General features: G+C 38.0%; 1 protein-coding gene across 1 annotated transcript in view; it reads left to right on the top strand.

Annotated features, from left to right (window-relative positions):
• BMP5 (bone morphogenetic protein 5) overlaps nt 1-13,418 on the top strand; it is a 117,878-nt gene extending 104,460 nt beyond the window's left edge. The window contains exons 5-7 of the mRNA XM_022581537.3: nt 7,839-7,915; nt 9,217-9,327; nt 13,076-13,418. Of these exons, the coding sequence (XP_022437245.1) occupies nt 7,839-7,915; nt 9,217-9,327; nt 13,076-13,225 (338 nt within the window). The 3' untranslated portion in view covers nt 13,226-13,418. The remainder of the gene's footprint in view (nt 1-7,838; nt 7,916-9,216; nt 9,328-13,075) is intronic.
• Nucleotides 13,419-13,781: the final 363 nt, after the last annotated feature.

Genomic DNA, 13,781 nt, shown 5'->3' with positions numbered 1-13,781 from the left:
CTATCTGACTTACTTCATTTAGTATGATAATCTGAAGGTCCATCCATATTGCTGCAAATGGAATTATTTCCTTTCTTATGGCTGAATAATATTCCATTGTATATATTTACCACATCTTTTTTATCCATTCATCCGATGATGGACACTTAGGTTGTTTCCATGTCCTGGCTATTGTAAATAGAGCTGCAATGAACATTTTGGTACATGACTCTTTTTGAATTATGGTTTTCTCAGGGTATATGCCCAGTAGTGGGATTGCTGGGTCATATGGTAGTTCTATTTTTAGATTTTTAAGGAATCTCCATACTGTTCTCCATAGTGGCTGCACCAATTTACATTCTCACTAACAGTACAGGAGGGTTCCTATTTTTACATACTTTTTAAGAGCAGTTTTAGGTTCACAAGAAGATTGAGAGGAAGGTACAGAGATTTCCCATGTACTCGCTGCCTCCACACATACATACCTCCCCCATTATCAACATCACTCACCAGGATGGTGCGTTTCTTTCCAAAGATGAACCTACACTGACACATCGCAATCACCCAACGTCTATAGTTTACCTTAGGGTTCACTCTTGTCGTCATATAGTTGGTCTTATGTGTTTTTAAACAACATATTTCAGCCATCTTTCAAAATGGTGACTTCATTTTTTTTAAACTGCTACAATATATTCAGTAACACTTGTATCAGAGTTTAGTTGATCACGTCACTCTTAAAAAGAAATTTTGGTTGTTTTTAAATTGGAGCTTTCACAATCAATGCTGCAGTGAAAATCCTGCAAAGCTGCATGTGTGAGAATGGTTTTAATCTACATGGTTTTTCCAGTAATTAACACTAAAAGCTGGTATCTGTGCCCTGAATATGCAAAATTTTGAAAATCCCTTCTCAGACGACAATTGTTTTGGTTCCTAGATCTAGTCTGATAGATGTTTTTCATCTATCTATCCATCTGTACATTTATCTATCTATCTGTCATTTAACCCTGTCCACTACTTCCTAGTTGTGTAATCTCGGAGACATGTCATGTCTCTCTGTGTCTGTTTCTTCATCTGTGAAGTGGGAATGCTAATACCTGCCTCATAAGGTAAAATTACATGAATTGTGAGGATTAAATTAGTTATTTAATGTGTGTAAAGAACGGAGAACAGCAGTACGTACTCATTCAGGTTTAGGCATTATCATTATTATTTGTCAAATTAAGGTTTGTTTTTTCAGAACTGGCACCTAAAGAGTTCAGACTTTTACATCAGAGAAGACTAGAAATCCTCTTTCTCTAATCAGTACCCATACCCCTGGTCACTTACTGTCAAATTTCTATCTAGAGAGAATTCTAGAGAGATAATTTATCCGGGCATGGTTCATTGTAAAATATTTATTCAGTGTTAAATAAGCACCCACAATGTGACAAGCACAGTATTAACTATATGCTCATGAAAGATGGGTAGCATAAGAATTTTGCTTCTTAAAAAGCGCTCCCACACGGCTGGGCCTGTGAGCCATGGCCGCTGGGCCTGTGTGTCCGGAGCCTGTGCTCCGCGGCGGGAGAGGCCGCAACAGTGAGAGGCCCGCATACCGTAAAAAAAAAAAAAAAAAAAAGCGCTCCCACAGACAATGGGAAAGACATGCCCGCTAGTACTAATCGGGAGATAATTCCACTAGAGTAGGTACAAGGTAGTGTGGGAGAAGTAAGGATAGAGTGTGACTCATATGAGAAAGAATAGACATTTTCCAGAAATGGAGGGGTGGGTGAAGCTATTTCAGACTTATGTGCACAGTTATAGAACCACATACCAGTGTCCAATTGCCGGGTGTGCAGGTTCTTGTGCGAGAGCAGTGTGATGTCAGATAGAAAGTCATGCAGGGACCAAGTCATAACGTGTAGGTGTGTGATGGTCAGGAACTATGATGCTTCTGTGCAGGCAGTTGGAAAAAAAGGAGTGTCACAATCAGAAACACATTTTAAAAAGTTCAATTTGGCATCAAAATGATGGATGGGATGCCAAGGGGTAAAACTGAACGTGAAAATATGATTAAAAGTCTAGTCCCATACCCCAAACAGTGAAGATTATAGATTGGAGAGGGAGGAAGTAGAAACCAAAATATGTGGAACGGGGCCGGCAGCACTCCAGAAATGGGCGTGTCAAGTGTAAGTGAAAGGTGTAGGAAAAAGACGCAGCTATGAGCCTCAATGGTTAGATGAAGCACAGGACTTGATGCTGCCATGGAAACCAGGGTAAGAGGAAACGTCAAGGATGGAGCCCCCAGTGGGAACATCAGCACTTTAGTATAGACAAAGGAGAAAAAAGAATTCCATAAACTAGGCAAAAGACTTAAGGTCAGAGAGGAAGGAGGAGACAGGGGTGAAGAGTTATCCTAGGACCAAATTCCCAAAGAGGATGTCCGGGTAGTGTGAGGTGACCAAGAGTGCAAAGGGCTTCTGCTAGGTTAACTAGGCTAGAGGTGTGTTGGTTAAAGGGGGTTGGGGATGGATTTAATGCAGGGTAGGAGGGTAAAAGAAAGAAAATCGAGAAATTTTCTGTCTTGGGCCACTAGATGACTGGTGATCCTGTTAACCAAGTAGAAGGAATGTAAGGAGTATGAGGTCAGAAACAAAAATAGTGAGTTGGCGGCCTCTGGGAAACTTTCACACATAGATTTCTGGTAGGCATTTGGAGACTCACGTTTGTGGATGGGTTTTTATGTCAACGAGCTCTAGGGTGAGAATGTTTGTTGCATCATCCACAGAGGCTTTGCTAAGCAGAGTTAAGCAAACACACCAGACAGTTATTATGTTGTGGTGTCTGTTCTGTGTCACACATTCATACATAGACAAACACAATTATCCCTACATAAATAAATAACAGTAATTCCTACTGGGTCATACGTAAATTTGGGCAAGTCATTCACTGGATGTGGGAGATGGAGATTAAGCGAGGGTAGCAGTGGCATTTGAAATCCCTCATCTTTGGGGGAGATTGCTATTTGTTTGGGGTTTATCTACCCCCAAGGCCATATCAAAATTTACATTATTGAACAGTCTACGGTAGCACAATTCCTGCTATTTTACCTCTGATACCTTCGTTCATTTGTCATTTTCATTTTCTATGAATTAATGAACATCCTGAAGCTGTGGGTGCTGACGTCCGTCCGTTATCTCCCTCTAGGAATTAAGTAAGAGAATGTTGACATCTCCTCCTTTGCTTTGAAACACAGTATCTCATCATATTTGGCTTAAGCTGTTGATGTATTTAAATGTTAAATTCTATTTTGGATTTTTTTCTTCTCTTTTACAGATTCACCTACATTTTATTCCTTAAAGACACTAATGCTAGATTTTAAAGAAAAAAGAAACCCATACTGGCATATGGAGTTTTTTGGACTTATTTCTTTTGTGCCCTTCATAGCTAGGTTAGCATGTGTTTCTTTATTAGGTTGTTTCTTCAGAGACTACTGGACAGACCATTGAAGCCCTAACCCTATGTAGATCACAGGATATTTTTTGGGTTTTTTTGGGTTTTTTTTTGTTGTTGTTGTTTTGTTTTTTGCAGTACGCGGGCCTCACACTGTTGTGGCCTCTCCCGTTGCGGAGCACAGGCTCTGGATGCGCAGGCTCAGCGGTCATGGCTCACGGGCCCAGCCGCTCCGCAGCATGTGGGATCTTCCCGGACCGGGGCACAAACCCGTGTCCCCTGCATCGGCAGGCAGACTCTCAACCACTGGGCCACGAGGGAAGCCCTCAGGATTTTTTAAAATCATGTATTTAATTTCTTTTCTATGACAAAATAATCAAAAATTAAGAAAAATCAAACTAAGACAAAGATTAAATTTGCATTATTGGGGGATGAGGGGGAACTGGATGAAGGCAATCAAAAAGTACAAGCTCCCATTTATAAGATAAATAAGTCCTAGGGATGTAATGTACAGCATGATGAATATGATTAACACTGCTGTACGTTATATACGAAAGTTGTTAGGCGAGTAAATCCTAAGCGTTCTCATCACAAGGAAAACAATTTTCTATTTCTTTGATTTTGTATCTGTGTGAGATGATGACTGCTCACTAAACTTACTGTGATCATCACTTCATGACGTATGTGAGTCAAACCATTATGCGGTACACCTTAAAGTTGTACAGTGCTGTACGTCAATTACATCTCAATAAAACTGGAAGAGAAAAATATAGCTTGTAAAGATATAAATAAATTTGCATTGTTTCCAGAAATTGATCATAAACAAATTGGCATAAAGTATTTAACAATATTTTCAATATTTTGGAACTGGTTTCCCAATATTATTACCATTAAGAGGGAAATACGTGTCTGCGATACCTGCCTTGTGGTTGAGGAATGCTAGCATGCTTTTCTAGTGTTGGCTGTGGCTCCAGAACGTTTAGTAGTTTCTGGTGTGACTCTTCATTTCTACGCAGGTTTGTCAACAGCAGCATCATGTCCATCTCATTTTCATATTTGAAGGGCTGCCAATCACTATTTTCTAAAGATATAAATTTAATTTCTTTGCCTTTCCTCCCACAGTTTATTCTGCCAACCATTTAGTAAACCTAACTGCAGACTTTGCTGGTTTGGGTACAACATTTACTCAGTATCCATTCATTTTTATTTCTGACAGACTAAGCATATGGTCCTAATGCTCTATGAAATCAGACTCTTGGAACGAGATTCTGTTATAAATTTATTGCTCGTTACCTTTATGTGATGTTACATTATATACATCACTGAGCCTGCATGAAAAGCTGCATGGATGAAACAGATCTATTTTGACTTTTGAGTTTGACTTTCTTTCTTTTTTTATAAACATGGAATTCAAATAACCTTAGACATAGTTTATGGCTTTTCAGATATACTTGAACGTGTTATTGGCTATAAGGTCTTTATTCACATTCCATGCCTTTCATTAAGACAAGGATAAATGAATAAATATTCCCGTGACTGTCTGATGCAGGGTTCGGCAAAGTAAGGCCTAAGAGTCAAATCCAGCCATCGCCTGTTTTTGTACCGCCCAATTGCTAACAATGGTTTTTACATTTTTAGATGTGTGAAAAATACTCGAAATAGAATAATACTTTGTTTCACTCAGAAATTATGTGAAATTGAAATTTTAGGATCCATAAGCAAAATTTTATTGCAATATAGCCATATCCATCCATTCACATACTATCTACGGCTGCTTTCATGCTACTGGGGCAGAGTTGAGTCACTGAGAGGGGGGAACTTGTAGCCTGAAATATATACTATCTGTCCTTTTTGAGTAAACGTTCGCTGGTCCCTGGTCTAATGCATAGCTGACTTTAGTTTTTAAAAATTCTAAATATCAAGAAGTTTATGCATGGCTTCCCTGGTGGCACAGTGCTTGAGAATCTGCCTGCTAATGCAGGGGACACGGGTTCGAGCCCTGGTCTGGGAAGATCCCACATGCCACGGAGCAACTAGGCCTGTGAGCCACAACTACTGAGCCTGCGCATCTGGAGCCTGTGCTCCGCAACAAGAGAGGCCACGATAGTGAGAGGCCCGCGCACCGCAATGAAGAGTGTCCCCCACTTGCCACAACTAGAGAAAGCCCTCGCACAGAAATGAAGACCCAACACAGCCAAAAATAAATTAAAAAAAAAAAAGAAGTTTATGCAGTCAAACTAATACCAGAATTAGTTATTCCTTTTCCCTAAAAATGATGCAGGGTTCAAACTTATCCATTTCATGGTATTATACTTATTATTACAGTACCCTTGTTTATTGCCTGGACAAACTTAACTCTGTTTGCTATTTCAATTAAGAGAAAAGTTTACCCAAAGAAGAAGAATGCTAAGTTTCAAATAAATTCCCTTTTCTCCATTTTCTGTCATTATCTATATATTTAATTTGTTTTAATGAAGGTAATTGCACACAGGAATAACTCTGATCTAGAAGTAAAAGAGTCTCTGTGTTCAAATTTAATCATCATCTTGTTTTCTAGACTCACATTAAATAAATAATCAGTTGAAGTCACTGTGAAAGGCAGACGACAGGGCCCGTTAAGACAGGCCCCTTAGATCTTTGATGTGCCTACATTTTCTTAGAGGTTGAGGATAATTAAACTGGAAGGTGACACCTTAAGACAGGCTGCTCTTCACAGTGAACTGCTACATTGATTTACCAGAGACAACTGTCAGAGTGAAAGTAGCATTTATTCCTAGATGAAAACATTAGCTGTCTTCTTTGAAAATAAATTACTTTGCAGCTCCCATCACCCTAAATTTTTTCCTCTTTCATTTATTTGTGTTAGAAATAATTAAAATGGGTTAGCTTTTTGAATATTATTTATATAAATTATGAATAAACCCCAGAGACAATAATATAGAGAGATTTTTTGTGTTTCTGCAGTGTTTTACTTTATTCCAGACGTGATTGGGGATTCTCTATTCTTAATTCCTTTAATCAGTTATCAAAGGTTATGGGTTTTTCAGATTATATTCCAAAATAAGTCCTGGAAATCATGTATTTTCTTTGCTACAAGTCATTTCTGGAATATTCTGAGGAATTCATTCTTCGATTCCTCAAATATTTATTGAGTACTTACTGTGTGCCAGGCACTGTTCCTGAGATTTGGGGTATATCAGAGCACCAAATGGGACCAAACAAGATTTTTACCCTTGGGGAGCTGACATTCTAGAGGGAAGAAACAGGCAAGAACCAAAGTACATGATAAATAAGTAAATGGCATAGCATATTAAGAGATGATCAGCAAAATGGATAAAAATAAATCAGAGCAAGGCGGGAGAGGAATATCGGAGTGGGAGTTGGGATCTGAAATAGGGTAGTCAGTGAAGGCCTTGTTGACAAGATGATGCTTAAGCAAAGAACTGAAGAAGCTTTGAGACTTAGATAAGTAGATATCCAGGGGAAGAGCATTGCAGGGAAGGGGGGTGGGGTGAGAGTGAAGACCCTAAGGTGGGAGAAAGCGGACCTGTGCGCAAAACAACAAGGAGACGTCATGGCCTGATATGGGAACCGTGGTGGGACATTTTGCTGGAGCGTGGCATAATTGAGCTGACTCTTGGCTGCTTTGATATGGGGGTGGGTGGGGGCAGGTCAGAGCAGGAGGAATAGCAGTGAGGATGTGGCAGTAATTCAAGAGAGAGATGGTGCTGGTTTGGACCAGAACCCATCATGGAGGTGGTGAGGGTGGGTGAATTTTGGATGTATTTGGAGGTGAGATGTGTAAGGATTTCCTGACAGATTGGATGTGGAGGTGAGAAATAAAACGAGTACGTTTTGACTCCAGTTTTTGTGTTTGTTTCTTTTGCCTGGGAAGTTGCTATCTGTCCTCTATAGGTGGAACTAGTTTGGGGGTGAGGGGGGAGGCAATCAGAAGCTCCACTTTGGGTATCCTGAGTTTGAAATATTTATTAAGATAAAATCAACTCTGTAGCATCCCAGTTGGTCCTCTCCCAGTGTCTGTCTCATGGAAGAATAAAAGTGTTGTTTGAATATTTAATATACATGAATATAGTAAGCACCACTGTAGTTTGAGTGAATTAATGAAAGCATTCATTGAGTGCCAGGTGTCAGGCTGTTTACCATCACAACACAAAGGATACAACCTGATCCTTGTTAGAACTTCTCAAGGTACATGGTGTTGTCTGCATTGTACAGAAGAAAACATTCAAGGCTAGTGACTTTCTTGAAGTTCACGTGGCTAGTAAGTGGCTTTCACTTTGAGATTCAAACTCATGTTTCACGACTTCAAATACAGCCTCCTTTTGATTTTATCAGTGAACTCACAAAAGAAATATTAGTATACCTGATAGACTGCAGTTTGTTGAAAATCTGATTCTTTTCTTCAGACTATAACACAAGTGAACAAAAACAAGCCTGTAAGAAGCATGAACTCTACGTGAGTTTCCGGGATCTGGGATGGCAGGTAAGAATGGTCAACCAACTTGGTTGCTTCTTTTTTGCTTTATTATCAATCCTGAATTACTCAGAATCTTTGTCAGTAATTTTTCCTATACAGTAACCAATTATTTTCGACGTGACTATTCAGTATATAGATTATCCACATCATTTTTATTTCTCCATTACCCTTTCACCATTGAAACATAACAGAGTTTATGGTTAAAAAAAAAACAATTACGCTGAAGAAGAAATGAACACTTAGAGAGTGAAAAAAAAAATCCTGTTGTTTAAATATCCCCAAATTTTCATTTTAATACCCATTTTTCAGATTAACTCAAGCAATTTCCATTTGCCTCCTATGGTCCCAAACTATTGGTATAAGAAATAGAATCCTTGACTATGTCTCTGTTATAAGGTAGATCTACAGAAAAAAATTTTTTTCTTGTACTTAAAAATCTTATTGCTTTCTTTTACATCTGCTTCACAAACAAGGTGGGAAGGAGGATTTAACCAAAATAATTTTTAATGGCTCTGTGTTGAAATAGTTTAAATTGGATTGCTTAGATTACATTATTCCATTACATTGGATCCTCAGAATATGAGCTATTATACTGAGAAATAATATTAACAAGTAAGCATTTTTAAATGTACATGAATTGTTCAATAATTTTACATCGGTGACAAGTTTTACATCTCTGGAAAAAAAATCAGGGCCACCATTATAAGTGCCAGCTTTTTAGCTTCCTAAAATTTTTCACGTACAGTGCTCAGGAATTTTCTCCAATTCATTTCTTTTAAAGAGACTATAAAGTTAACACATGAATGGAAAGAAAAATAGGACAAGGCACAAATCTTACAGCTTTAGGAGCTTGTCAAGCTTCTAAAGCAGGAATGAGTTAGTAAGAAGTAATGAGAATGATCTCAATTAAGTTTATTCTTCTTTTCCTTTCTGGTTCACTTGAACTTTCCAGAGTTCATCATTTCCTGTTTAAACAATATTTAGAATGCTATTTCATGATTAAGGCTTTATTCATGAATACATGGGTTAATACAGGCTATGAATATCTTACATAGTGACCTCCTGGGAGAAATTACAGAGGACAATTTCTTGTGAAAATATTTATACTTTTGTTGTAAACTTTAACTTAACCATACATTAAGGGCTTGGGGGAGGCTGTCCTATTACAGTAATTGTTGGGCCAAGAAGAGAAACCAATCCAGATTATATTATATTATATTAATTATATTTGAGCATTCTTTAAGAATTGATTTTCTGTATTTTTATTTTGGTGATATTATTTCTTCTTCTCTTCTTGTGCGTTTTAGGACTGGATTATAGCACCAGAAGGATATGCTGCCTTTTATTGTGATGGAGAATGTTCTTTTCCACTCAATGCCCATATGAATGCCACCAACCATGCCATAGTTCAGACTCTGGTATGCTTTCTTTTTGCAGGATGGAAAGTGGTTTATGATGCAAACTTCCTATAAAGTTATTTCAAAGGAAAGCATCCATTTATAGTTAGAACTGCATTTTCTTCTCTTCTCAAACACCTAAAGTAACAATTTTGCCAAAGTAACAATGGTCGATATAGTCAGGAAATTTAGGCTGGCCTAAAGAATAATTCTGATTCCAGAATGGGGAAGGATTCAGCGAGGAAAATTGGAGTAATCACATAAAGTGGTCATTGTGTACTGATTTCTTCATTAGACAATATGACTAACCACACAGGCGCTGTTTCTAACCTAACAATTCATTAGCAGTCATTGCAAAATCATTGAATGACAGTTGTACTGAATTTCATCTGAGGGTTTTTTCTCTCATCATTTAAGAATGTTCTATAACGTACTTTGATATTATGGAAGCTCTTCAATGTGTTATAGAGTATAAGTAGAAGATTGGTTTCTATTTTTTGATACTTTTTTTTCTTTATAATCTTTAAGGTGGAAATTAGCCTTCCTTTTGTCCCTTCCACACTTAGGAATATAACAGTGACTTAATCTCAAATAATCTAGGCTTATTTTTGTGAAAAAGATAATGAAATGTTTATTTCATCATCTCTAAATGGTCATACTGTATCTAATGAGCTCATGAAAACCCTTGAGAGTCTGATGTGCCTGCCTTACGGTGTGTGACTTGATATGTGGGGTGAGGGGAGGTCAGCCTCTGGAAGACTAGGGAGAGGCTTCTAGAAGATGCATAGCCTACATGATGTGATCCCACATTAAAGTTTGGGTTCATAGGAACATTTCAACTAAAAGTTATTAGGACAGAAGGAAGGGAACACATTATTTTAGAATCAAGACAATGATGGGATGGGAGTAGAGTTACTTGGTGGATGGTAGTAGGAGAGCAGGAGCTATTAGAAGAACATCTGTCTTTGTGGGTGAGGCTTGTTTATGACCAACAGAAATAGTAACTATTAGAATTTGTGAGGATTAACTCTTCAGAAGATTACCTTTTTTCACAATTAATTTACAATTTAAAGCTGATGGAAATAACATCCCAGTTTCCTTATGAATAAAGAACTGTATATATACATTGACAGATCAAATCATTTGACTTGATGCTTTGCTGGCATCTTTCTGACCTCAGAGGTACTACAAGGTAGCTAGACACCAAAGATACATATCTATGGCAAGTAAAGCATAGATATTGTCAAAACCTTGGATTAGAGAGGAAATAGAGAGATAAAACAAATATATATTTTAAAGGTAGTCATTTATAAATATTCTTTTTTCACCCAAGTTTGAAGATATGCATTTATTTCAGAATACAATCACATAAAATTATCAGGTTGCTTTTTAATAATGAATGGAAAACATTTGCTCATGTTTATCCTTCCCCAACACCGATTTTTCCACCCTAGATTTCTTTGATATATCATACCCAGAAAACCCGTATGTCTAGGGAGAAACTCTTATTTCCTCCTTGATAACAAAATTTATATTGATTTAAAGAAAACCTTAGTTTGCTACGGCTCTTATTTCACTGTCTAAAGTGAAGAACCAGAGTCTAAATTCCAACCAGCAGGCTCGCTCATGCTTGCTTTGATGTTGCCAGTGCCATAGAAATATTCTTCTTTTTATTGATTCTTGACCAATAAGGTTGCCATATGCAAAATATAGAGTAAATTCCTGGGGCTATTTTAAATTCTCATATTCCTTCATCTTTGCTATCTATAAATATAAGCACTTCTTGATATAGAATATCATTACTGGAGTAGGTATGTGGTACAAGGAAGGGTATATTGTATTCAAACTTCCTCCAGGAGAAGAATGTCTGTGGAGTCCAGCCTTCTATTCTTCTGTATGAGAATTCACATTCTGAAACGTGAGTCATCTGAAAACAATCGCAGAGAGAGGAACGCTGCTGTCTCACACCTGAAAGGAAGAGGCCTGGTCACTGTCTTTCTGTCCAGTCACGACAGAACAGCCACTATTAGCCTATAGAGAAATGCCACTTAATTTCCCAGCAGTTAAGCTCTTTGTACTGTCAATGACTTAGAGAGCTTTCTGTGTTTCCTTAGATATGCATCCAAGTTCTCTCAGGCTATACAATGCTTAAGTATGGAAAAAACACTTTGTCAAATACCCCCCATCTCTCTCTTTTTTTCTTTTTAAAAAAATATATAATTATATACTGTCAGCTTTTAGGACTGTAGTCTAGAAGGCAGCATCTAAAAACAAACATTTTTTAAAACACTGACACAGACTTGGAACAGGACCCTGGTCTGGATCACTGTCCTGGGATGTGGAGCATAAAGTCATCCCAGAGCTTTAAGGGATGTGGGAAGTTTGGTGGATTCCCCCCCACCCCCCCGGCATTGTACACTCTCTATGTTTGTCCTATGAAGGACATGAAACAAGAAGACAGACGTGTTTGTTGTTAAAGGAGAGCAGGTTTGTGACAACTATGTTTGAGAAGTGATTGAAGAACAATCCCATTTTTTCAGAGTGATGGCTTGGTGAGGCGGTCCTTGAAGCAGGGGGTTATCCATCACTGGTGTGAGAGTTGAGGACGTTAAAGCCGAGGAGGGCTGCAGGCTGCATCTGAAATTGGGAGAAAGCATCCAGCTTGCAGTTTTGTGAGGTCTTAGGAAATTTCACATCCGTGTCCGATCACCTCATTTTTCCTGCTGTGTCTGTCCATAGGCAGGGCTCCTATATCATTTCAGCCAGGAGGTTGTGCAGCCAAGATTCTAAGAGCTGTATTTTCTCTTTGTAGATCCCTAAGGACTCTGCAGTGGGACTTCCCATAAATTCCTCCGGAGGAAGGGCCGGGGGCAGCAGGGGTGGGTGGGAAATGGGGTACAGTGTTCTGGCTCCTTCCTTGATTATTGAACATCAGAGGCAAACCTGCCAGTCTGATCAAAGTGAGAACAAACCCTTTACTTAAGCATTTCATTGTCCATGTACAGCTGCCTTTTCAGGCTTTGGTGGGGAAGATGGATATTTAATTTTTAAAATATCTAGGCTCCTTGCCTCTGCTTTAGCTTAGTCTGCTTTTTGGCACTTGCCTAGGGGAGAAAGCAAGTCAAAGGATGTTACACTCTGGCCAATCTGATAAAAACTTATGGGGAGAATAATTGAAATCGTTGCTTTAAAGCAAGTATTGGATTTTACCTGGAGTTTATTTTGCTGTGATTTGTATGCTTCCTTTATCATGGAAAATGAAGAGTTGGCACAGCTTTTAATTTTATTGTCAAACAAAGTTATTGATTTATTGTTTAGTTATCCTTTCAAAAATAATTCTTGTATCCACATCTTTCTACAGTGCAGTGGTATGGCTTCATTGATTTTGCATTTAGAACTTCTGTATTTCTCATGAAGTAAATAGAAGTGGTCATTTTAACCAAAAGCAACCCAGTGCTAGTTGCCATGTTCTTTCCTCTAGGAAAATTTCCACTGAATATTCCATAGAGAGAGTTTTCCTTCCTTGGTAGAATATTTTTTAAAGCGCCAACATGTAATTAGAACTGGTGGGTCGAGTCTAGGTGTTAATACTTAAGAATACACCCTTCACTACCAGCCTTACCCCACCCTGCCATGGAACATAAACGGAAGAAAGGGAGGTAGCTTAAGGGGTTGCTGATAGTCAGTGATAAAACAAGAATATTACTTTCAAGCTGCAGACAAAATGCCTATCTTAATTCTTAAAGAACAAAATGTTTTTCCCCCCCAGGTTCATCTGATGTTTCCTGACCACGTACCAAAGCCTTGCTGCGCGCCAACCAAATTAAACGCCATCTCTGTGTTGTACTTTGATGACAGCTCCAATGTCATTTTGAAAAAATACAGAAATATGGTAGTGCGTTCGTGTGGCTGCCACTAATATTAGATAATAATGGTAATAAGAAAAAGATCTGTATTAAGGTTTATGACTACAATAAAAAGTATCCTTTCAGATAAAAGGGGAATTTCATAAAATTAGTCTGGCTCATTTCATCTCTCTAACCTATGTACAATATCATGTATATAGTCACTTTTATTTATTTAAAGGTATATATTCTCCTTTGTGGATGCCTTTTCAATAAAATGTATTTTATAGGTCACTGCAGTATGCAATAGATCACCCAGTCTAACTTTCAATAGGATATGCTGAGTCCAATTCCATTTCAACATTTTTTAATGTATTACACTTTTTACATAATTTTCTGAAATTAGGCAGAACTCCTTTGACTGTTAAGTATTGTTGAAGGAAACTGAATGCATTTGGTTAGGCTGTGCCAATGAAAACTCTGATAGGATATTTATTTAGAAATAAAACTTAACAAAATAACCACCCCAAACAAAAATTCTTGGAGGAACACAATTTTTCTTTGAGAGTTTCTGCTTTGTTAGATAAAGTGAAATGTTGAACTGGATTTGAATAAATAAATGGGAGGCAG

The sequence above is a fragment of the Delphinapterus leucas genome, chromosome 10, assembly GCF_059928025.1.
Source record: "Delphinapterus leucas isolate spDelLeu-1000000601 "Yukka" chromosome 10, BTC_Dleu_Yukka2, whole genome shotgun sequence".
Classification (NCBI taxonomy): Eukaryota; Metazoa; Chordata; class Mammalia; order Artiodactyla; family Monodontidae; genus Delphinapterus; species Delphinapterus leucas.
This window is presented reverse-complemented; position numbering and strand designations above follow the sequence as displayed.